At 44.8% G+C, this 25,793-nt stretch overlaps 1 protein-coding gene across 11 annotated transcripts in view; it reads left to right on the forward strand.

The window, feature by feature from the left end:
• Positions 1 to 25,793, forward strand: part of CTBP1 (C-terminal binding protein 1) — a 53,658-nt gene that overhangs the window by 14,149 nt on the left and 13,716 nt on the right. For 5 of the 11 annotated variants that reach the window (XM_083440868.1, XM_083440864.1, XM_083440865.1 and 2 more), the window contains exons 2-5: positions 7,751 to 7,833; positions 11,421 to 11,641; positions 19,688 to 19,842; positions 24,912 to 25,056. In XM_083440868.1, the coding sequence (XP_083296994.1) occupies positions 11,635 to 11,641; positions 19,688 to 19,842; positions 24,912 to 25,056 (307 nt within the window). In that variant the 5' untranslated portion in view covers positions 7,751 to 7,833; positions 11,421 to 11,634. The remainder of the gene's footprint in view (positions 1 to 7,750; positions 7,834 to 11,420; positions 11,642 to 19,687; positions 19,843 to 24,911; positions 25,057 to 25,793) is intronic. The other 6 variants (XM_083440867.1, XM_083440862.1, XM_083440866.1 and 3 more) reach the window with 3 other exon arrangements.

A 25,793-nucleotide genomic window follows, 5' to 3' on the forward strand; every position in this document is an offset into this window, starting at 1 on the left:
AGTCCTTAGAGCAAACAGATACCATTGTGGCCTTTCTTTGAAGATTCTGCAGATTTTCCTGATTTTTGTGAAATACTTACCGGTACCTCCCTTTATCTTAAGCCTCTTTCTCTCTGTCCTCAGGGGAAAGATTATGGCCAGCCAAGTTACAATTCCGCTGGCTTTTTTTGGGGGGGGGGGCAGCAAAATATTAATTCCCTGACAAGCTTTCTCATAGCTATATAAATCAATTCCTGCTTTGAGGGGGGGGGGGTTGACTAGTTGAGCCTTGGGACCCCTTCCATCTCTACAGTTCTATGATCCTAAGTTTCCCAAAAGGAAACCGTACTGTAATTAATAGCAGAGCATGAAGAGGTTTTTATAAGGAGCTTGATTTGAGATGTCAGATTGCTTCTTACGTGAAGGTAACAGGCAGTTCTGCAATGCATCGGCCGATGGTTAGGTCTCCATGTGCCAAGCTAAGCTACTCTTAAGCCACCGCAACCGGCAAGAAGAAAGTAACTAAAATAACTTTAAACCTCACTTGTAAATGGGTAAATAAACAACTTATGCAACCAGAGTTGCACTCTTTTTATACGTCTACTAAGAGGTTAGCAGCCCACATTTCCACAGCCAGAATGGAAATGTAGGATACCGGCTTCTTAACAGGCAAAAGCCTTCTGCGGGACTTGACATCTTTCCGCAGGGCCTTCAAGACAGAGCTGTTCCACCAGGCTTCCGTTCCCAACCACTGCACATGTCAGCAGGGCACATGCAAGTCTGTTCTGTCCCCTTTCAGTGCTGAAAACAGTTGTGCTTGTGTGCTTGTGTTGATCAGGCGCAAGTGGGGAGGTGCCTATGGAAGTCTGCACCAAACCGAAGGTGTCTGAATGGAATATGGAGAAGGCAGACCTTCTCTAAATGTCCATTGTGTGCAGATGAGGATGCACAACCACATAGAACCATAGCAGTTTGTGCAAAGGCAGGGGCAATGCAGTGCATGTGGTCAGCAGCGTTCTCCCCCCTCCCCACCTTCTTTTACATATGGGAAACTGCTGATCAGGGCTCATACAGATCAAAGAATTCCAATTAGCTTTGTCTAAAATAGCTTTGTCTGCGATGAGGCTACATTTTAATATTTTAATGTTCCATTATTTTAATGTTGTATTTTACTTTTGTTTTTAAGTTGTAATCATTCATCTTGTTTTTATTATTGCTTGTAAGCCACTCTGAGCCCGGCCTTGGCTGGGGAGGGCGGGGTATAAATAAAAAATTACTATTATTATTATTATAAAATAGCCTGACAAGATACCTCTTTGCAGCTGTGACGTATCTGAATAAGAACACAAGCTGTCAAGTTTTTTTAGAGTTTAGATTTTAAATGCATTAAAATCTTTGGAGTGTCCTAGCAGATGCGGCACAAAACGATCAGCGTGCTTGGATCTTGAAACCCTCCCATCAAAACAGAATATACGTTTTGATGATTACATAATCATAAATGGTGCACAGAAAGTAAATAGGTCAGCGCTATATGCAGGGTTGGCTGATTTTAATCAAGGAGAATTACTTAGGTTATTTAAATAAGAAAATAGAATTAAATAATGAATTCAAATCATTTCGCGTACAAGAATATGTATTAATTGCTTGCTATGGCAATGAAGATGTATTAGTTTACTAGTGTAAACTAATCCATTTTCGTTGCTGTAGCAAGCAGTTGAATACATATTTTATTGTACATGAAGTGGTTTAAATTCATTATTTAATTCTATCTAGAAGCATAATGCAAAATCTCTGGTCTGCAGCATACCTTGTGTAATGCACAGTTATATGTGATTTAGAGAAAGGAAGGAGGTGGGAAATTGAGAGTTTTCTGTCTCGTTTTCTTTGAACATACAAGGACATCAAGCTAGATCACTGACTTGAAGAGCCAGAACATAGCACAGTTAAATGTGTTGGATAGTGCATTGAGTGCCCGTAACTTCCCCAGAGGGAGGCTGGTAATTACTAGGTAAAAGCCGTCCTTCAATATGAAATGCAATTGCTTGGAGAAATATTCCCCCCACAGCGTTTCCCCCCCCTTGTGTGCAAAGCAAGCATTAATGCATCATGTTTGGTAGAGCTTGGTTCAAGAGATGAATTGTGGATTTAATAAAGGGTCATGAGCCCATACAGCAGAATGGATCCAAACATGTCTTTTCTGATGCCCTCTCTTAATGGATTTACGGTAGTTTGGATAGATTATGAGTGAAACATCTGGCTAGTTCAGATGACAACTTTGAGCTAGGCTAAGAACTTTGAATAGGGAAGTGGGTGGCGCTGTGGGTTAAACCACAGAGCCTAGGGCTTGCCGATCAGAAGGTCAGTGGTTCGAATCCCCACGACGGGGTGAGCTCCCGTTGCTTGGTCCCTGCTCCTGCCAACCTAGCAGTTCGAAAGCACGTCAAAGTGCAAGTAGATAAATAGGTACCGCTCCAGCGGGAAGGTAAACGGTGTTTCTGTGCGCTGCTCTGGTTTGCCAGAAGCGGCTTAGTCCTGCTGGCCACATGACCCGGAAACTGTACGCCGGCTCCCTCGGCCAATAAAGTGAGATGAGCGCTGCAACCCCAGAGTCAGCCACGACTGGACCTAATGCTCAGGGGTCCCTTTACCTTTACCTTTAAGAACTTTGAGAACTTAAAGAAGAAAAGTCACCTGATCCAGGGACAGCCCACATACATATTGACTATTATTCTGACCTCTTTTTCTTAATGGCGACATGGACCATTCATAATGTAAGAATATTCTTCATAACTGTTAGCAGGGCAGTGGGGTGGTGTAAGTGAAGAGAAGCGACAACAGTTAACTAGAACACTGTTCACCGCTCCTGCTCAGATTGCACAGAAACAGCATTTTGGTTCCTGAAATTCATTCTGGCGCCCAGGCATCATCACTTGGCTGCAAATGGCAGATAGCCAGGTGAAAAATGCGCCTGGCGCCTGGCTAATTTCGAACAATGATTAGATGGCACATACGACAGCAGCCTCTGTCAACCTGGTGCCATCCAGGGCTCCCATCAGCCCTGACCCTTGGTGGCTGTGGTTGGTGGGGGAATATGGGAATTACAGTCCAAAACATTTGGAGGGCACTATGCTTACAGATGCATACAAAGTGGGACGCGGGTGGCGCTGTGGGTTAAACCACAGAGCCTAGGACTTGCCGATCAGAAGGTCGGCAGTTCGAATCCCCGCGATGGGGTGAGCTCCCGTCGCTCAGTCCCTGCTCCTGCCAACCTAGCAGTTTGAAAGCACGTCAAAGTGCAAGTAGATAAATAGGTACTGCTCCGGCGGGAAGGTAAATGGTTCTCCATCCCTGGGTGATTCGTTTTCTCAGAAGCAGGTAGAAGGGGAAAGAATCTGGGTATCGTTGCTCGGTCCCTGCTCCTGCCCACCTAGCAGTTCGAAAGCACACCAGTGCAAGTAGATAAATAGGTACTGCTCCTGCGGGAAGGTAAACAGCGTTTCCGTGCACTGCTCTGGTTCGCCAGAAGCGGCTTAGTCATGCTGGCCACATGACCTGGAAGCTGTACGCCGGCTCCCTCGGCCAATAAAGCGAGATGAGCGCCGCAACCCCAGAGTCGGTCACGACTGGACCTAATGGTCAGGGGTCCCTTTACCTTTACCTTTATGCTTACAAAGGCTGTTCCATAGTAAATTCTCGTGCGTTTCCATTTCGTACATGGTTGCCTGACTCTACCCCACTTCCTTTGATTTGCAGCATTGCAGGGGCCCAGTTTCACAAGAATAACCTCTAGCACTTAATCACAGAAAGCTTCAGAAAGCTGGGCTGTAAGTGATTTTAATAGGCACCGGGGACTAATGGGGGGGGGATACTAGATGATTTTAAACGTAACATTTTTCTTTTTATCTATTCTGCCACAAATAGCGAGTTTAGCTAAGGGGGAGATGAATCACAGCGAAAGCTTTACTACAGAGAAAACCCTCAGAAGTTGATGTCTCAAGAAAAGGAAAGTTTGTCTCCCTCAGATCAGACGAATTAGCTCTGAGGTGGCTTCCGAATGTGCCGCTCAAAATCAGAAGTACAGAACAGGTTTGACTTTAGGAAAACGCAGATGAAGTACTCGGCTTGTTTTTATTTGTTAGGGATTTTTTGTAAAACAAGCTGGGATTGGCCTGTGTAATAATAATATGATCCTTCAAGATTCCACTGCTCCCTAGCATTTCTGCTGGAGTCATGGATGTAGAAACCCAGATAGAATCATAGAGTTGGAAGAGACCACAAGGGCCATCGAGTCCAACCCCCTGCCAAGCAGGAAACACCATCAGAGCACTCCTGACATATGGTTGTCAAGCCTCTGCTTAAAGACCTCCAAAGAAGGAGACTCCACCACACTCCTTGGCAGCAAATTCCACTGTCGAACGGCTCTTACTGTCAGGAAGTTCTTCCTAATGTTTAGGTGGAATCTTCTTTCTTGTAGTTTGGATCCATTGCTCCGTGTCCGCTTCTCTGGAGCAGCAGAAAACAACCTTTCTCCCTCCTCTATGTGGCATCCTTTTATATATTTGAACATGGCTATCATATCACCCCTTAACCTCCTCTTCTCCAGGCTAAACATGCCCAGTTCCCTTAGCCGTTCCTGATCGACCGGTGCAGCTCTAGAACCAGTTTGCATGTCTGAATCCGTTTCAGGCATTACAGTGTAGCCGTAATTATTCAAATCAGCTGATTGACGGGAATAGCGTTGAGCAGGTGGGGACTTAATCCCCCTGTCTTAATAGTTGGTGGATGTCATTATTCCTCACAGTGAAAACAAATAGTTCAATATGTTTAAAGTTATTCATTTTTTTTAAAAAAACAACAACCCTCTGTTCAAGGTGTGTTTGAACTTGTTCTGAGGTGATAGGACAGGCGCCGGTTTTTAGGAAATGATGCCAACAGAAACAAAAAGAGTGCGGTGATTGACGGGTACGGATGTATGAAAGTCATGCCCTCTTCTTTCGTTGGCAGTACAGGGGAAACCTTTGCTTCCTTTTATTTATCTCTTCTTTGTGCTATTTATCTGAAAATTTTGGGAAGGAATTTGGAATACCCTTGAAGAGACCCTGCTTTCATGCGGCCGTATGTTAGCCAAAACATAAATGTAAGTAAAATTATACTTGTGCTTTTCAGTCTTTTATTCAAAAATCTGTGCAAGTAGGTTGGAGATCTGAGCTGAACTTTCAAAGGATCAGTAAACCATGACTTCTCCTTACTTGCAGTGATAAATGCCTTTGTTGTGTTTTCCATAGTTTAGTGGGATGTCAGAAGAAACCTTACAAGAGTGTTCTCCTGCATGGTATTGTGTGTTGTGAATTTTGAGAATGCTTTGGGTGCCAGTCACAAATGCGGGGCATGGCATAACTAAATTAGCTAAGAGTACAGTCATTGACTCGGGTGGTGCTGTGGTCTAAACCACTGAGCTCATGGCTTGCCGATTGGAAGGTTGGCGGTTCAAATCCCCGCAATGGGATGAGCTCCCGTTGCTCAGTCCCAGCTCCTGCCAACCTAGCAGTTCAAAAGCATGTCAAAGTGCAAGTAGATAAATAGGTACCACTCCGGCGGGAAGGTAAACGGTGTTTCCGTGCGCTGCTCTGATTTCGCCATGACCCAGAAAAACTGTCTGCGGACAAGCGCCGGCTCCGTTGGCCAGTAAAGCGAGATGAGTGCCGCAACCCCAGAGTTGTTTGCGACTAGTCTTCACTGTCAGGGGTCCTTTACCTTTACCTTTTTACACTCATTGAACTACCTCATGCTTGTTGTGGGAAGTAGTCTGTGTCCTACTGGTCCTGATTTGTGTACACCACACAATATTGCTTTTACACACACACACACACACACACACACACACACACAGTTGCTCTCAAATAACGGGGAACATTCTCCAGTTCCGGGGGAAACACACACACACACAAACCCAGACACACAATTTCTCTCTCACACTTACACACTTTCACACTTTGAATAGTGACAAACTACACAACCCCCTCTCCCTCTCTCTGCCCAAGCAAATCCCTCTCAGTCATGCACACACAGTCATGTACCCACCCACTGACCACCCACAAATTCAGAAAAGTATGACGGAAGCGACTTCTAGTTCCAAAACAACAACAACAACACAAGGGCCACTAATCTGGCAGCTATGGGCATTCAGTTGGCCACCTCTGCTCTGTGCTACCCTCTCAATGTTTCGTTTTAAATCCTGAAAGCAGATAGAGCAGGGATCAGCAAACTTTTTCAGCAGGGGGCCGGTCCACTGTCCCTCAGACCTTGGGGGCCAGACTATATATATTTTTTTTTGGGGGGGGGGGAATGAACGAATTCCTATGACCGACAAATAACCCAGAGATGCATTTTAAATAAAAGCACACATTCGACTCATGTAAAAACACCAGGCAGGCCCCACAAATATACCACAGATGCATTTTAAATAAAAGGAAACATTCTACTCATGTAAAAACACGCTGATTTCCGTGGGCCGGATTGAGAAGGTGATTTGGCCAGATCCGGCCCCCGGGCCTTAGGTTACCTACCCATGAGATAGAGCCATAAACTTGTAGAGTTGGGAGTTGCTTCCAGGGCTCATGAAGTTGAACCCCCTGAAGTGCATGATGTTTCTTAGATACAGAAATGAGCCACCAGGCAGAGAATTACCGTATTTTTCGCTCTATAAGACGCACCAGACCACAAGATGCACCTAGTTTTTGGAGGAGGAAAACAAGAAAAAAAAATATTCTGAATCTCAGAAGCCAGAACAGCAAGAGGGATTGCTGCGCAGTGAAAGCAATCCCTCTTGCTGTTCTGGCTTCTGTGATAGCTGTGCAGCCTGCATTCGCTCCATAAGACGCACACACATTTCCCCTTACTTTTTAGGAGGGAAAAAGTGAGTCTTATAGAGCAAAAAATACGGTACATTGGATCCTATGCAGACATACTTAGAACGCATTTGCACATGTTAATCCAGGGGCACTCCCAGATGTCTGCTTTATCCAGTCATCGAAGTGCCTTTGCAGGCAACTTGCAAGACAGACACTCACAAGACAGGTGTCAACTGTGCCTGTTGCTCTGCTTGCTTGCTGCTAACATGAACACAATGACAGGGTCAGTGTTGGGGCAAAACCATCAAGTACCTCCTAGGCTCCGTAACAACACGTATCTTGTCCGTTAGCTGTTTTCCTACATTTTGTGGAGCTTTTGCAAAAGAGGAAGCTAACATCTGGAGCGCTTTAAATAACTACTTGGAATAAGAGATTCACCCAGGTTATCGTTGTTTTTAAAGCACCCAGACATATAAGCAGTAAATGATAAATGATTTACAACCTTCAGGTGCTTGGAAGAATTGGTAGCCTAGTGGGATGAAATTAAGAGATCACAGGGTTTACAAGTAGGAGTTCAATATTTTTTAAGTGTCTAGCATATGTTCTGTGCCAGCAATGCCATCTCTAAAAAGTATTTGTTTTTAAATGTTTGCATAATGCATGTTAATTTCAAAACAAAAAAAACCCCATAGTTCATTGCATGTTAAAGCAAAAGTAAACTAAAATCCAGCCTCTGAAAAAGGCAGTGCCCACAAGGAAGATTAAGAATCCTAAGACATTTGTGGACGATAACTTCTATAGATGTGAAAACATGGGACTCCGTTCTGTTATGTTACCCTTCATTTCACACACTTGCTGGTTTGTAATTTATAGGGTTACTCATAAGTGTTGTGCTTTTTTGGCATTTATATATTTTTCAGAGAAAGGAGAATTCAAGCATTTGTTTTGAGGAAAAAAGAAAAAAATTCTTTGGACTTTGCAAACAGATGTTAGAAAATGAAAGGTAGGTCAAATTTTGGGCCTACAAATCATGGATTTGCTGAGGGATGCAGTGAGCTATGTAATTATAGTGGTCTGTGGAGAAGTGGCATACAAATCAATTTTAAATTTAACTCTAAATTGTGCATTTCATTCCATTCAGACATGGGTTGAAATGATATTGGCCAAATCCAGAGAAAGTTACCCAAAGCAATAGGCCCAGTTAGTTGCAACTAATTTGTGCCCCATTAATTTCAATGGGACTTAATATAACCATATAATCCTATTCATATTTACTCAGATAAGCTCGCATATTTCACACAGAGGGCGCCACTACCGAGAAGGCCCTCTGCCTGGTTCCCACTTCTCACAGTGAGAGAACTGTCAGGAGGCCCTCAGAGCTGGACCTCAGTGTCTAGGCTGAACAATGGGGTGGAGATGCTTCTTCAGGTATACAGAGCCGAGGCCATTTAGGGCTTTAAAGGTTAGTACCAACACTTTGAATTGTGCTCGGAAACATACCGGCAGTCAAAGTAGATCTTTCAGAAACTGTGTTATATGGTCCCAGTGGCTGCTCCCAGTCACCAGTCTGGCAGCTGCCACATTCTGGATTAGTGGTAGTTTCCGAGTCGCCTTCAAAGGTAGCACCACATAAAGCGCATTGCAGTAGTCAAAGCAGAAGATAACCAGAGCTTGTATCACTCTGGCAAAACAGTGTGCAAGCAGGTAGGGTTTCGGCCAGTGTACCAGAAGGAGCTTGTAGACTGTCACCCAGGATACAGAGTTGACCTGCACCTCCATGGACAGCTGTGAGTCCAAAATGACCCCAAGGCTGTGCACCTGGTTCTTTAGGGGCACAGTTGCCCCTTTCAGGACCAGGGAGTCCCTCACACCTGCCCGCCCCCTGTCTCCCAGAAACTGTAATTCTGTATTGTTGGGATTCAGCCTCAATCCATTGACCACCCTCCAACCATCTCCAGACACTCACCGCCTTCACTGGTTCAGGATTAAAACCAGAGCTGGAGCTGGGTACCATCCGCATATTGGTGGACACCCATCCCAACCCCCCTGATGATCTCTCCCAGCAGTTTCATATACAGTGGTGCCGCGCAAGACGAAAAGAATCCGTTCCGCGAGTCTCTTCGCCTTGCGGTTTTTTTCGTCTTGCGAAGCAAGCCCATTAGCGGAATAGCGCTATTAGCGGTTTAGCGGCTATTAAAGGCTTAAGGGATTAGCGGATTAGCTGCTAAAAGGCTATTAGCGGCTTAGATCAGCTGATAAGCGGCTTAGATCAGCTGTTAAGCGGCTTAGAGAACAGCTGTTAAGCGGCTTAGGGGCTTGGGAAAAAGGGGGGGGGGGGAGGGAAAAAAACCCCAGGAATCGCAAGACATTTTCATCTTGCGAAGCAAGCCCATAGCAAATTCTTCCTGCAAAGCACCTCCAAAACGGAAAACCCTTTCGTCTAGCGGGTTTTCCGTCTTGCGAGGCATTCGTCTTGCGGGGCACAACTGTAGATATTAAAAAGCATGGGGGAGAGGACGGAGCCCTGAGCATACAGGGGTCCAAACACCAACCTGCCATTACCACTTTCTGGACGTGCCTCAAGAGGAAGGAGCGGAAGTCCAATGCCCAACCCTCCTAGATGGTAGGATACCGTGGTTGAAATGTAGTAGAATTGCAGCCTATCTCCCTCTGGATTTGTGCTATTATTTAGAGAAAACTACTTAAAAAAAAAAAAAAAGCATATTTTCAATATTCAAAGTTTTAATATTTAGAATAGCGCCTAAAACATTTGCTAAAGAGCCTTGCTATTATGCCTTCAATGCACTGTTCAGAATGTAATCAGAATATAATAAAATATAATAAAACCGTCCAATGTGCTGCATTAAAACTAAGCAATAGCAGGGCATAAGGGGTGCTATCGTCAGATCAAGGTGTGGTGGGGATTTTGCTGTGAAGAGGTTTTGCTTCAGGAATTTGTTGATTTATCTGTTCTGAATCAGAAAATAAAATCATTGTTACGAGCCCACAGAATTTATTGTAATTCCACTCACCCTTAATTCCCTGGCGGGGGGATGGGGGGCACAATTTTGTGGTTTATCTCAGGTGCCAAAATGATTTGGGCCAGCCCTGTATATTGGTGAAATATTGTTCTTGTCCTTGATTTTTGCTAAATATCACATATCAAGAAAAGTTTTTAATTTTTAAAAATCTGTTAAATGGTTAACAGTAGGATGGTTTGCAGAATATCTTGAATGGTTTGCAGAATATCTTGACAGTGCCCTAAACACTGCGAAATAATGTGAGAATGGTTAAATATTACCCTTGGATCATATACACATGTATGGTAGGGTTATGCTAGTGGTCTGCTTCACCAGTGGTCAGTAGACTAAAGGCGGTTTAGTAATTGCATTGTTAGATACATAATTAAAAATACATTTGGAAGACATTAAGGGTTTAACTCAGGCACAGGCAAACTCCGGCCCTCCAGATGTTTGGGACTACAATTCCCATCACCCCTCGCTAACAGGACCAGTGGTCAGGGATGCTGGGAGTTGTAGTCCCAAACATCTGGAGGGCCGGAGTTTGCCTATGCCTGGTTTAACTTCATTCCCTATGTACAGGAAATTCAAAATTAAGCCTTCTCACTGGATCTTTAGTTCCTACAGCTGCAGTAAACTTACTAAGGTCATGTGCTGTATCTTCATGTGCCTCCCAGTTCGTACGGCACGTTTTAGTGCATTTATGAAATCGCTACCCAGCCCCTCAAAGTACTGTTGAGTTGTATATATTTATAAACGTACACACATGCACACGCGACGTCATTGTTAAACATCGCTGTTGCCCCTCCCAAATGTGTTCTATAGAGCTTACAAAGCAATTGCTTTTCAGATGATAACATAAGCTAATGTCACCCTCTGCTGTCAATCACAGTTTGCTCCTCTTGGTGAGCGTGGGCCATTCAGCGGTTCTTGCCTTGCACTATGTAACAATCTTCAAGCAACATGAAAAAGTGTGTGTGTTGTTGTTGTTGTTTCTAACTTTTGTGTTTAATAATAATAACAACAAATTTTTATTTATACCCCACCCTTCCCGGTTTAAAAACCGGACTCAGGGAGGCTAACAGCAAATATAAAACATTTATTAAAATGCGACTTAAAAACAGCACAAAATGCAACATAAAATGGAGCATCAATATCAATACAATTCAAAAATTCAGGGGTCATTGGGGGTGGGTGGGAATTAGCTCACTCTATGGATAGGTGTTAACTTAACCTAAAGCAGCAGGGACTAAACCAGCCATAGGCAAACTCCGGCCTTCCAGATGTTTGGGACTACAATTTCTATCATCCCTGACCACTGGTCCTGTTAGCTAGGGATGATGGGAATTGTAGTCCCAAACATCTGGAGGGTCGGAATTTGCCTATGCCTGGGCTAAACAATGCCATGCTTCCACCAGCACTTAATTGGTCTTCCTGTTCTGTTCATTTGCAGTTGGAAAGTAGATTCAGTGAGAACGTTTTAAGTTTGAACTTGCTGGCTTTTGCAGTTGTCAGACCCTTAATGTTGTCTTACTGTATTTTTTTGTTTGTTTGTTTTTTAATTTTTTAGTAAAAATTTGAACTCGAGCCCAAGATACAGAGCTTGCACAGTGGATAAGAAGTTTTAAAAGCTTTGGTTCAAGATTGCAGGAGGCTGAAAGAAAAATTAAAGACATGAGAAGGAGGATCAAATGACAGGTTGCTGTGTTGACTTCCAGCACTGAAGATTGTAAATAGCTGAGAAGTGGAATTAATGACTCTGAAACTGAAACCCAGTTTAAGAAATGTCAGGTTGGTAGGGGTTCCTAGAACTCTGGAACTAGCTTACAACTGTTTTTAATCAACTTTTGACTTTGTTTTTAAGGAAATGCTTGTCCAGCTATGGAAACTTAAATGCTTGCTTGTGGCTAAAATTCTATTCTTAATTTAATTTAATTTTCGGTTCTTGCAAGTTGTGTTGCAGTGAGGGTTTGATCTGCATCATATTTTTGGCCGTTTGGGACTTTTCAGACACAACCCTAAGCTTACTGGAGCTCCCTGCTACGTCTGAATGTAGAGGAACTCTGGTTAGCTCAAACTGGTTTGTTCCAACAAATGAGGACAAATCCATGGTTAATTTTCATCACGGGCTATAATTGAAACCAGCAGTGGGAAATGGTTTTTTGTCAAGCACCACATTCCCTTGGGGTAATTTTGTTTGGGAGCTCTGGAGCCAAAAGAGATTGCGCACACCATTTCCTTTCTCTTAACAAATAAATAAATTTATTGATACTTATTCAAAGATATAAAAAAACACTCCCCCTTTACAAAGTACAGTGGTGTCTCGCAAGACGAAAAGAATCCGTTCCGCGAGTCTCTTCGTCTTGCGGTTTTTTCCGTCTTGCGAAGCAAGCCCATTAGCGGCTTAGCGCTATTAGCGGCTTAGCGGGCTTAGCGGATCAGCTGATAAGCAGCTTGGTGGATCAGCTGATAAGCGGCTTGGCGGATCAGCTGATAAGCGGCTTAGGGGCTTGGGAAAAAGGGGGGGGGGACCGCAGGAACTCGCAAGACATTTTCGTCTTGCGAAGCAAGCCCATAGCAAATTCATTTTGCGAAGCACCTCCAAAACGGAAAACCCTTTCGTCTAGCGGGTTTTCCGTCTTGCGAGGCATTCGTCTTGCGGGGCACCACTGTATATTTGCACGTTATACAGAGATAAAGCAGCTGCTTAGTCTAAAAGAGAACAAAGTCAGAAGGGAAAAAAGACAAGGAGAGGAGAATCCTAAGGAAACAGAAAGCAAGAGAAAAGGAAAAGAAAGAAAAAACTAAAGAAGGATAAAGAAGAAAATTAAAGGACTTCTGGCTCTGTCCTGCAGCTACATATGATATTCATTCCTTAAGACCCAACCAATTCTAGTGTTCAAAACTCTCATTGTTCTAGGCGCATTTTGCAACAGGGAATTTCATTAGGGCAAGCAGTTTCTGAGCTCTGGGCTCAGTACTGCGCCGAAGATTTCAGATTAAAACTGCAGAGTGGAAGGAAAGGACGATCTTTTTCTGCCTCCCCACTTCCTGCTACTCTGAAGACTGGAGAAGAGACCCTCTTAAGTATATTAAGGGGGTGGGCAGGAGAAGGACTGGGCCATGTGAAAAACGAACATAATATTTTAGCTGCAGTTTCTTCATTTTCAGCTTTGTATTCTTATAAAAAGGGATGCGGGTGGTGCTGTGGGTTAAACCACAGAGCCTAGGGCTTGCCGATCAGAAGGTCAGCAGTTCGAATCCCCGCGACAGGGTGAGCTCCCATTGCTCGGTCCCTGCTCCTGCCAACCTAGCAGTTCGAAAGCACGTCAAAATGCAAGTAGATAAATAGGTACCACTCCGGTGGGAAGGTAAACGGTGTTTCTGTGCGCTGCTCTGGTTCGCCAGAAGCGGCTTAGTCATGCTGGCCACATGACCCGGAAGCTGTATGCCGGCTCCCTCGGCCAATAAAGCGAGATGAGCGCCGCAAGTGTGCCTAGACATTCCGTTGCTGTGCCCATAACATCGGTTTAAGGTGCCATTTAGCTTCCAGCTTTCCTATCTTATTTTCTCACGTTGAACCATTCTATCTTCTATAAACCAGTCTTTTTTCAATCTTCAAATCCAGATATTACAAGTTCATTTTCTCTTCCAAGCAAAAAGTCCATAAGAAAATTCCAATCTTTAACAAATGTCCGTAAGGATTTTTCTCTTAATTAAACATGTTAACTTTGCCATCTCATCCAATTCCAGTAGTTTTAACAGCCATTCTTTTATAGTGGAGTAGGGCTGTGTCTTTCCATCTTGGCTCATACAGTGGTACCTCGGGTTACATACACTTCAGGTTACAGACTCCAGAAATAGTGCTTCAGGTTAAGAACTTTGCTTCAGGATGAGAACAGAAATCGTGCTCCAGCGGTGCGGCAGCAGCAGGAGGCCCCATTAGTTAAAGTGGTGCTTCAGGTTAAGAACAGTTTCAGGTTAAGAACGGACCTCCGGAACAAATTAAGTACTTAACCCGAAGTACCACTGTATAGCAGTCTCGCCACTTTAACCTAAACCTTTTCCTCTCTCAATTTAGTCCTCCCTCTTCTATCTCACCCCCGCCCATGAGATTAGGCCAAGGGTGGCTTAAGTGAACTACAGTTCCCAGAGTTCAAATGTAAAATAATATGGGATTGTGGTTAGTTTAACATTAAAAGCAGATGCTTCAGATCTGCTCATGGCTACTACAAGACAGGGGATACAGTAGAACAGAAGCCCACAGCTTTGTGCAAGATTGTTCGCATAATTTGTGTAACTCGATGAAGACGTCAGCCCAGGATGTGGCAGCTGTGAAAAGGGAAAATTCCATTCTGTGGATTGTTAGGGAAAGGAATCAGAAATAAAATTGCCAAAACTATCTACCGTTATACAAAACTATCTACCGTTCTGGTCGCCTCATCTCAAAAAGGAGCTGGAAAAGTTTCAGGAAAAAAGGCCAGCAAAACGATGAAGGGCAGAAAGGGACTCTTTTGGGGACTTTTAAGTTTTAGAGAAAAGACGAGTGAGAGGCAACACAATAGAAGTTTATACAGTTGAGCCTGGCATGGAGAAATTGGATAGAGAAAGGGGAGCAAATTGGGATTTGTATTTAATCAGTTTTTCTTTAAAGAAAAGAACCAAAGGTATGGAGAAAATATTTGCGCTGGGAGTGGGGAATGGCGAGATTGATGTAGTGGAGAATTTTGTGGGGAAAGTTTCCCACAAAAAACGCACTAGCCTCATTTCCCAATATATTACTTAGATTAGGAATTAATGGCACACTGATAACCGAGGGGGGGGGGGGGAACTATGCAATCCCCTTCCACTTTGCAGAAACTTCCCTGTATAGGTTTGTGGCTACTTACAAGGTTTATGTTAAGAAAAGTGGTAACCTGTTTTGTGGAGAGAGCCTGTTACATTCTTTGTGCTCTTTTCGGTAACCCAGGTGCTAGACAAACCCAGGTTTAAAATTGTCAGTGGTGAATGAGTAAATGTAAAGGGACCCCTGACCATTAGGTCCAGTCGTGGCCGACTCTGGGGTTGCGGCGCTCATCTCGCTTTATTGGCTGAGGGAGCCGGCGGTACAGCTTCTGCGTCATGTGGCCAGCATGACTAAGCCACTTCTGGCGAACCAGAGCAGCACACGGAAACGCTGTTTACCTTCCCGCTGGAGTGGTACCTATTTATCTACTTTCACTGGTGTGCTTTCGAACTGCTAGGTTGGCAGGAGCTGGGTCAGAGCAACGATACCCAGATTCTTTCCCCTTCTACCTGCTTCTGAGAAAACGAATCACCCAGGGATGGAGAACCATTGGTCCTCTAAATGTTGCTGGACTACAACTCCCATCATGCTGCCGAGGGCTGATGAAAGATGTAGTCGAAGGATATCTGGGGGGCCGCAGATTCCCCATCTCCACTGTAGCCCAAGGGTTGCAGAATAATAACAACCCCGAGGGATAGGATGGACTAAGAGATACAGAGATATTCAAGGTGGGATTTGAACTTGCCTTTCCCGTTCTGCACAAGTCTGCAATAGCTACATTGTTGGTCTTTAACAGGTGGGTCACTCTGATTGACACCACAACCTCCTTTTAGAGCGAGAGGGAGACAAAGGGGAGCGCCATTCTAACTGGGTTCCGTATTTTAGATTCGTTCGTCGGCCGTTAAAACCCTGGGTTTTAGTTTTGAATGGTTGCATTATTGCTAGGCTCTTAGACTGTAAGTTATTCCTGTGTCCCTTATGGTTCTCCAGCACTGTCCGTTCTTACTGATAGCCCTGTGCTTCTGCTACTGAAGGCAGCTGTTTCTTAGGCAGCCTGTATCCTCCATGTTGCTGTTTGTAAGTTCAATGTGTCTGGACAGTCCTAGACTAGCGCCTGTGATATGCAACTTTCCATGATGCTGTCTGTTCCACAGATCTTTGCGGGACTTCTTATCTGAATGACTGTGAACAAAACTCTGTAATTTTGTGTGTGTGTGTGTGTGTGTGTGTGTGAGAGAGAGAGAGAGAGAGAGAGAGAGGGAGAGAGTGCACCATCTGTACAAACATTGACAACTAAATAGGAAAATAACTATTAAAAACTTCCAGCGAAGGAGACAAAACACCCGGGTTGCAGTACCCACTGCTGCCCCATCAAGCCAGTCCTGAGGTAATTGGAGGTCATCCCTGACCTCCTTTTGCTTTGCCAGCAAGAACGTTGGCAGGTGTGGAGTTTGAAGTCATTAAGGTAAAGGGACCCCTGACCATTAGGTCCAGTTGTGGCCGACTCTGGGGTTGCGGCGCTCATCTCGCTTTACTGGCCGAGGGAGCCATCATACAGCTTCTGGGTCATGTGGCCAGCAAGACTAAGCCACTTCTGGCGAACCAGAGCAGCGCACGAAACACCGTTTACCTTCCCACCGGAGTGGTACCTATTTATCTACTTGTACTTTGACGTGCTTTCGAACTGCTAGGTTGGCAGGAGCAGGGACCGAGCAACGGGAGCTCACCCCGTTGCGGGGATTTGAACCGCCGACCTTCTGATCAGGAAGCCCTAGTCTCTGTGGTTTAACCCACAGCGCCACCCGCGTCCCATGAAGTCATTGTTGCTGGCCATTTCCCTTTACCATCCCACAGAAGAAGAGTTTGGATTTGATATCCCACTTTATCACTACCCTAAGGAGTCTCAAAGCGGCTAACAATCTCCTTTCCCTTCCTCTCCCACAACCACAGCGCCAGATATGCTTAAGACGGCCCTGTCCCCACCCTTCTGGCCATCGTTTGGCTCACTGCTCTTGCTGTGTGGTGTAGTGGTTAAGAGCAGTGGACTCGTAATCTGGTGAACCGGGTTCAATTCCCTGCTCCTCCACATGCAGCTGCTGGGTGACCTTGGGCCTCACTCAACCTCACTCACCTTCTTGGTCATTCACATGTGTTGCCCATCCTAAACATGACAAATTGCAGAATACGAATCGCATTTACAAGGTTTGCCCAGGTATCTTAACAGCCGTCAAATCTGGGCAGCTATCTAGGTTCCGAAAGCACTGTTAAGAATCCACGATTAGCTCTGCTTAACCCAGAATTGCATGTTTGCACTATATTAAACTGAAACTATGTTGAAAAAATTCCCCAAACCTAGCTCTGGGAAAGACAGATTGAGGAACTACCTCTGCTCACTTGGCTTCATGTCTGGCTGAGGTTGTTGTTGTTGTTATTTTATTTATTATTTATACCCCGCCTATCTGGCTGGGCTTCCCCAGCCACTTTGGGCGGCTTCCAAAAAAAAATTAAAATTAAAATACTGTAATACATCAAACATTAAAAGCTTCCCTAAACAGGGCTGCCTTCAGATGTCTTCTAAAAGTCTGGTAGTTGTTGTTCTCTTTGACATCTGGTGGGAGGGTGTTGCACAGGGAGGGCGCCACTACCGAGAAGGCCCTCTGCCTGGTTCCCTGTAACTTGGCTTCTCGCAGTGAGGGAACCGCCAGAAGGCCCTCAGAGCTGGACCTCAGTGTCCGGGTAGAACGATGGGGGTGGAGACACTCCTTCAGATATACTGAATACAGATAATTATTGTTATTATTCTATTTCTATGCTGCTTCTTATTCAAATAAATCCCAAAGCAGCTTACAAACAAAAGAAAAAAATAACATAATGGAACATCACGAATACAGCATAAATTGTATAGAATACTGAACAAATCATCAGTAAAACGTTCACAGATCACAAATAAAACAATTACCATCTGTGTAACACTATTAACAGAACAACTAAAAAATAAGCTAAACATCACAGTTACACCAAAAATCATAGTGTAAGATTCACAAAGCACGACAGCATTCATATCTATAAAACAACGTTAACATAATAGCAACAAAACAAACAAAGCCCTGTTGAATTTGTACCTGGGTGTCTTCCTCAGTTTGTTAGAGCTTGGTTCTGAGAAGGCCAAGGTTGCAGGTTCGATCCCCGTATGGGATAGATGCATATTCCTGCATTTCAGGGGGTTGGACTAGATGATCCTCAGGGTCCCTTCCAACTCTACAGCTCAATGAAATTGGGAAAGTTGGACATGGTTGGGTGTGGTGCTGATTCTGACCAACTGTTGCCTCTGGTTCCGTAAGCTTCATCAACCATACCTGCTTTTCCTCAATCAGAGTGTGATTGTAGAAGACTCATAAAACCGCTTATGCCTGGAGTAGTCTTCCTTTCTTTTTACAAATAAGCAAAATAAATTTTGTTCTTATTTAATTAGGCTGGTTTTATACCGTAGTGCCACAGATCAGTGCATTATAGCACTGCAGGAAAATCTCCCCTCTGGTCATAAGAATTCAAAATGAAGCTTTTAAAGTGAATAGTCTTCACTAATTAAATGTAATATAACCACAAACAGGAATATCACCAGTTGTCCTCTTTGGTTATTCATTTTTCTTCATTCTGTCATGTATGCCAGCTTATTGTGCGGCAAAGTATGTCTGTGGGTTTTGGGGGAGGGCAGTGAATGTTAAATAACGACTAGGTAATCTCTCATGACAGGAATCCTAAAATATAATTTACAAGAGCTGAAGCATCTCTTTATTGCGAGGCTTGTAAATAAGTCCACCCAGGTCCCTAGCATGTGCCATTATGGGCAATGTTTCAAAAATTCACCTGAAGGGAATTTTTAGTTCTCCAGGTGTTGGGGAGAGCAGAGCTGGGTTTAGGTTTGATGAGGCCCTAAGCTACTTCATTATGTCCAGCTGTCCTTTGTCAACAACAAATTTCCACTGTTTTTTGCGTTTAATATATGCTATATGGTAATTTATGGACCTAATAGGTATCTAAAGCCATTTGCACATAACAAAATATGCATTTTATCAAAGTAATTTTATTTTATTTGTTTTTTATCTTATATTTTGGAAATGTACCTCCAGGGGTTTTTTCCTTTAAATATTTTCGGACCCCCAAGAGAGTGGGGCCCTAAGCTATAGCTTGTTTTGGTTATATAGGCATGACTCAGGTTACAGACGCTTCAGGTTGCGCGTTTTTGGGTTATGGACACGCCGAAACCCGGAAGTACCGGAACGGGTTACTTCCGGGTTTCGGCTCTCACGCATGCGCAGAAGCGCTAAGTCGCGCTATGCGCAGAAGTGCCGAATCGCAACCCGCTCGTGTGCAGACGCGGCGCTGCAGGTTGCGGACGCTGTGGGTTGCGAATGTGCCTCCCGCACGGATCACGTTTGCAACCCGAGCGTCCATTGTATGTAAATCTGGCACTGGGGGTGAGTAACTCTGTACATGTAATAAGTGCAACAAGAGAATATTCTTGGTGACTCTTTGTATCGTGTCTTTGCAATTTCACTATCCTGAAGTACATAGTCTGGGATCTGAGGTGATTCTATTCTTTCCATTTTCTCATATGGCTTCAAAAGAAGTCGCTTTTAAAGGTCTGAAGCGACTACACTGGTGTCATGGGTTACATACGCTTCAGGTTACAGACTCCGCTAACCCAGAAATAGTACTTCAGGTTAAGAACTTTGCTTCAGGATGAGAACAGAAATTGTGCTCTGGCAGCGCGGCAGCAGCAGGAGGCCCCATTAGCTAAAGTGGTGCTTCAGGTTAAGAACAGTTTCAGGTTAAGTACGGACCTCCGGAACGAATTAAGTACTTAACCCGAGGTACCACTATACCTTTTTTCTTCGCTTCAGCTAGTCAGAATTCAGTCTCTCTGCCACCCCTGGTCATTACTTCTGATGACCCGTAAGCTGTTCAAGAAAGATATTTTGTTTACATTATTTCACTTGGAGATGTAACTTGGCATGTGTATAAAACACCGTTTCCCCTTTTTGTTTCAGGCATTCGACCACCAATCATGAATGGGCCCATGCACCCGCGTCCCTTGGTAGCGCTGCTGGATGGCCGGGACTGCACAGTGGAAATGCCAATCCTGAAGGACGTCGCCACTGTTGCGTTTTGCGATGCACAGTCCACGCAAGAAATTCATGAAAAGGTGCAGCTGAACATTTATTTAAATTACCTGTCTAGGAAGTACCGTATTTTTCGTTCTATAGGACACACTGGACCATAGGAGGGGGAGAACAGGAAAAAAAAATTCTCCCCCTCTCTGCTCAGCGCCCCTTCAGTGAAGCGGGAGGAGAAACGGAGCCCCTTCCATTTCTCCTCCTGCTTCGCTGAAGTGGTGCCGTGCAGAGAGGGAAAACTGTGTAGCGCCTCTCCAACGAAGTGAAGCCTGGAGAGCAAGAGGCATCGGTGTGCACTGACCCCTCTCGCTCTCCAGGCTTCAGGCAGCTATCCACAAGCCTTCGAAGCGTGGCGGGAACTCCTGCTGCGCTCCGAAGGCTTGCGGATAGCTGCCTGAAGCCCCCGGAGCGCAGTGGGAGTTTCAGCGAAAGCAACTCAAAAGCCTCCGGAGCGCGGGGGGAGCTCTCCCTCTGCGCTTCGGAGGCTTCGCGTTGCTATCGCTGAAGCCAAGGAGCCTGCATTCGCTCCATAGGACGCACACACATTTCCCCTTCATTTTTGGAGGGGAAAAAGTGTGTCCTATAGAGCGAAAAACACGGCCAGGGAAAAAACAATGCTATCCAGGGTTGTAAAGACTGCAGAGAGAATTATTGGGTTTACTCTTCCCACCTTGGATCAAATCTATGCTGCCAGGTGCCATAAGAAAGCGGCAGAGATAGCACATGATAGTACGCACCCCGGAAATGATCTCTTTCAGCTTCTGCATTCTGGAAGAAGGTATAGGGTTATAAAGGCCAGGACTAGCCACCTGAGAAACAGTTTCTACGCTAATGCAATTCTGGTTCTAAACCAGGGGTCTCTGTAAATAAGGGGTCTCTGTAGTATAGTGTATTTTAAAATGGGATTTTAGAGTTTTTAGGGGTTTTTGAATGTTTTATGTAGTTTTTATGTAGTTTTATGTAGTTTTGTGGTAGTTTTATGTAGTTTTTCAATTTCATTGTTCCGCAAGGGACAATGACAATAAAGATATCGTATCGTATCGTATCGTATCATATTGTGAACACCACTTTCCCCATATTCTGCGTGGCACCTGAAAGGATAATCTGAAATGGCACGCTGTTTTACAGATAATGTGCAGAGGAGTATACAGCCCTGGGTAGAACTGCACTGTGTCCATCCTGGCAAATCTCAAAAATGGTAAAAAACAACAACCTTAAGCAGGCTTCCTCAACCTCGGCCCTCCAGATGTTTTTGACCTACAACTCCCATGATCCCTAGCTAGCAGGACCAGTGGTCAGGGATGATGGGAATTGTAGTCTCAAAACATCTGGAGGGCCAAGGTTGAGGAAGCCTGACCTTAAGCTTAACTAATACAGTCGTACCTTGGAAGTTGAACGGAATCCTTTCCAGGAGTCCACTTGACTTCCGAAATGTTTGGAAACCAAAGCGCGGCTTCTGATTGGCTGCAGGAAGCCCTTCTCGGTTATAGGGAACCAGGCACAGGGCCTTCTTGGTAGTGCCACCCGCCTTGTGGAATGCCCTCCCACCAGATGTCAAAGAGAAAAACAACTACCAGATTTTTAGAAGACATCTGAAGGCAGCCCTCTTTAGGGAAGCTTTTAATGTTTAACAGACTACTGTATTTTAATGCTTTGCTGGAAGCCGCCCAGGGTGGCTGGGGAAACCCAGCCAGATGGGCAGGGTATAAATAATAAATTCTATTCTATTCTATTCTATTCTATTCTATTCTATTCTATTATGTCTTCTCAACTCTCCTCAGGCCACAGCCACTCTCAGCACCCTCTTGTAGTACATTTGCTTGCCCAGAATGCATTCCTGAACTGTGATTAGGGCCTGTTACTTGCCTGGATAAAAGGGACGTGGGTGGCGCTGTGGGTTAAAACCACAGAGCCTAGGACTTGCCGATCAGAAGGTCGGCGGTTCGAATCCCACTGACGGGGTGAGCGCCTGTTTCTCAGTCCCTGCTCCTGCCAACCTAGCAGTTCGAAAGCACGCCAAAGTGCAAGTAGATAAATAGGTACCACTCCAGCGGGAAGGTAAACAGTGTTTCTGTGCGCTGCTCTGGTTCGCCAGAAGCAGCTTAGTCCTGCTGGCCACATGACCCGGAAGCTGTATGCCAGCTCCCTCGGCCAGTAAAGCGAGATGAGCGCCGCAACCCCAGAGTCGGTCACGACTGGACCTAATGGTCAGGGGTCCCTTTACCTTTCTTGCCTGGATAGAGGATGGAAATGGGGTTTTGTGTTTATAAACCTATGACTTCTGTATGGCTGGAATATAGCCCACTCTACAAATATCAGCGCCACATGGTCCCTCTGTGCCCCTTTTTTGCCTTGGCACTGCTCACCACTAGCCTGCAAATCCCAGAAGCTTGCCTTTGAGGAAGAAAGTTGCCCTCAGGCTGAAAATAAGACCCACCCTGATTTATAGCAATGGTGGCCTTGCAGAGAGTTTCTTAGAGGCTATTGGTGTACGTTTTTAAAAAATATGAAATGTGTCGTAAGAACGCTTTTTTGAACAGCCCAACACATAAATGGCCAGTGTCTCTGCAGAATAAATGTGAACTAGTATTGAACTATAGATCCCAATCTATCTGTGAAGTCTCATAAAAAAAAATAATAATTGGTTCCCTACCAAATAAATTAGTGTAATTTCTACAAACTGCTAATGGCTGACCTTTTCAGAGAAATGTCAGGTTTGTTTCCTCTAATAGATGGAAGATTTCACCAAAGATGTTGGCAGCATCTCACAGGATAACTTGCTTCAGATTGTAGCTCGTCAGAAACACTCAAATGTTCCCACTCCAATATGGGCGACTGACCTTTAAATCCAAGGTTACCATAGGTCAAACCTCATTTTTCCTGAAGATAAGCACATTCAGTTTTCTAATTCAGTGAAGGGAGAATGTTCAGCACTGCGCTATTTCTCCTACCTAGCTTTTTTATTTGGGCGGGCAGGGGTGTGTGTGCAGGGAATCAGGGCCTCTCAGACGAGATGGTGCTTCAAAGTCGTAGAATTGTGGAGTTGGAAGGAATCCTGTCTAGACCAACTGCCTGCAATGCTGGAGTGTAGACAATAGACTCACTTTTAGCTCCACTAACACGGTTGCTGCTAAATACCCTTTACTGATCGCCAAAGAATTGATGCTTTTGAATTATGGTGCTGGAGGAGATTCTTGAGAGTCCCAGGGACTGCAAGAAGATCAAACCTCTCCATTCTTAAGGAAATCAGCCCTGAGTGCTCACTGGGAGGACAGATCCTGAAGCTGAGGCTCCAAGACTTTGGCCACCTCATGAGAAGACTCCCTGGAAAAGACCCTGATGTTGGGAAAGATGGAGGGCACAAGGAGAAGGGGACGACAGAGGACGAGATGGTTGGACAGTGTTCTCGAAGCTACCAGCATGAGTCTGACCAAACTGCGGGAAACAGTGGAAGACTGTTCTTTGGCGATCAGCCTTCTTTATGGTCCAGCTCTCACTTCCATACATCACTACTGGGAAAACCATAGCTTTAACTATATACGGACCTTTGTTGGCAAGGTGATGTCTCTGCTTTTTAAGATGCTGTCTAGGTTTGTCATTGCTTTTCTCCCAAGAAGCAGGCGTCTTTTAATTTCATGGCTGCTGTCACCATCTGCAGTGATCATGGAGCCCAAGAAAGTAAATTCTCTCACTGCCTCCATTTCTTCCCCTTCTATTTGCCAGGAGGTGATGGGTCCAGTGGCCATGATCTTCATTTTTTTGATGTTGAGCTTCAGACCATATTTTGCGCTCTCTTCTTTCACCCTCAATAAAAGGTTCTTTAATTCCTCCTCACTTTCTGCCATCAAGGTTGTGTCATCTGCATTCCACAAGGTGGAATGGGAGATGGCAAAACCCCAATTGGTACCAGTTCTGCCATTGGATGTGCTTATGGCAATTTTGATCCTTATAGAGGTGTGGGTTTTTTTGTTACTCTTTTCGAGAAATAAGGAAACTATTGACAGCAAGAGAAACTCTTGCCAGCCGACCACTTATTGGAGAGCTGATGGGAAATTCTTCGTGACCTTAGATGCCTCTTGTATAAATTGACACCAGATGATGTTTAGGAACAAAAAATCTTGGCTCGCTTTGGAGCTCTTTGCATAATGCCTATCTCTAGAGTTATTTCACTTTGAAGGATAGGTAGGGATGGGAACTGCCTTTCAGTTGGTTTATTTGTGTTACGCTTTTTAGTAAAAGTTAAAGGATCAGAAAGGAACAACCGTTCTCCACAGTGCTAATAGCTCCACAAGAAAACACTTCCATTGCTTCGCTCTATTTTTCTATTTTGCTTTATTTCCCCAAAGGCTTTTTTCTTGCCTTAAAGAACTAGGGTACACTCAAGTTCAGTGAAACCTGTTAAATGTCTTGAGATTTGCCATGATGCTAAAAACAAAACCTGCAGCTCAGACTGTTGGTGGGCACTGGGTCCAGAGTAGTCAGATTACCAAGTACGTAACATCTTAATCCATGGTATTTTGCCAGGGTAAAGGTAAAGGGGCCCCTGACCATTAGGTCCAGTTGTGACCGACTCTGGGGTTGCGGCGCTCATCTCACTTTATTGGCCGAGGGAGCCGGCGTACAGCTTCCGGGTCCTGTGGCCAGCATGACTAAGCCGCTTCTGGCGAACCAGAGCAGCGCATGGAAACACCGTTTACCTTCCCACCAGAGAGGTACCTATTTATCTACTTGCACTTTGAGGTGCTTTCGAACTGCTAGGTTGGCAGGAGCAGGGACCGAGCAACGGGAGCTCACCCCGTCGCGGGGATTCAAACCGCCGACCTTCTGATCAGCAAGTCCTAGGCTCTGTGGTTTAACCCACAGCGCCACCCGTGTCCCTCTCACCTCCCGGGGGGAACTAGCAAAATATAGTAGCATTTGTGAACAGGTCTCTCAAGTGAACAGTAAGTCTCAGGCAATCGTTTTGCTACCCATTCTGCTGCAACCGCACCTTGAAATTCTCCCTTGAGAGATGACCAGACTCTTGGAGGCGATGGCGTTGGAATTCTGGAGGGCGTGTTGAGAACGTAGCTGAATTGTGTTTGCCTTTGTTTTTCAGGTACTAAATGAAGCAGTGGGTGCCCTGATGTACCACACCATCACTTTAACCCGTGAAGACCTGGAGAAGTTTAAAGCACTTCGAATAATCGTTAGAATTGGAAGTGGTTTTGATAACATTGATATTAAATCTGCTGGCGATTTAGGTATGTCGTTAATTCACGTCTGTGAAATTTTATGTAGAAACCCAAGGGGTTTGGTGTTCAAACTTTGCTGACGTGTTTGAAGGTTGCACTTAAGCATGGTACTCTGTATTTGAAATTAATTGAATAACTCAAGTAAGGGTACTCCAGTTGGTGCTCACAAAAATAAATAAATAAAAATGATTTTTTTATACATATCCTGCCCTCCCCAGCTGAAGCCGGGCTCAGGGCGGCTAACAACAGTAAAATAATACAACATTCTAAAATCATTTCATTATAAAATCAGTTCAAATCAGATTAATGGCAACCATTGGGCTAGAGTTCTGTGAGGCTAGCCAAAGGAGGGGGTCAGGCTGCGCCCTGGCCAAAGGCCTGGTGGAACAGCTCTGTCTTGCAGGCCCTGCGGAAAGATGTCAAGTCCCACAGGGCCCTAGTCTCTTGTGACAGAGCGTTCTACCAGATCGGAGCCACAGCTGAAAAAGCCCTGGCTCTAGTTGAGGCCAGCCTAACTTCCCTGTGGCCTGGGACCTTCAAGATGCTTTTGTTTGAAGGCTGTAAGTTCCTCTGTGGGACATACCAGGAGAGGCGGTCCTGTAGGTACGAGGGTCCTAGGCCGTATAGGGCTTTAAAGGTTAAAACCAGCACCTTAAACCTGATCCTGTACTCCACCGGTAGCCAGTGCAGCTGATATAGCACCGGGTGAGTGTGATTTCGCAGCGAGGACCCCGTAAGGAGTCTTG

Source organism: Podarcis tiliguerta (genome assembly GCF_965153285.1).
Source record: "Podarcis tiliguerta genome assembly, chromosome: 5".
NCBI classification, from domain to species: domain Eukaryota; kingdom Metazoa; phylum Chordata; class Lepidosauria; order Squamata; family Lacertidae; genus Podarcis; species Podarcis tiliguerta.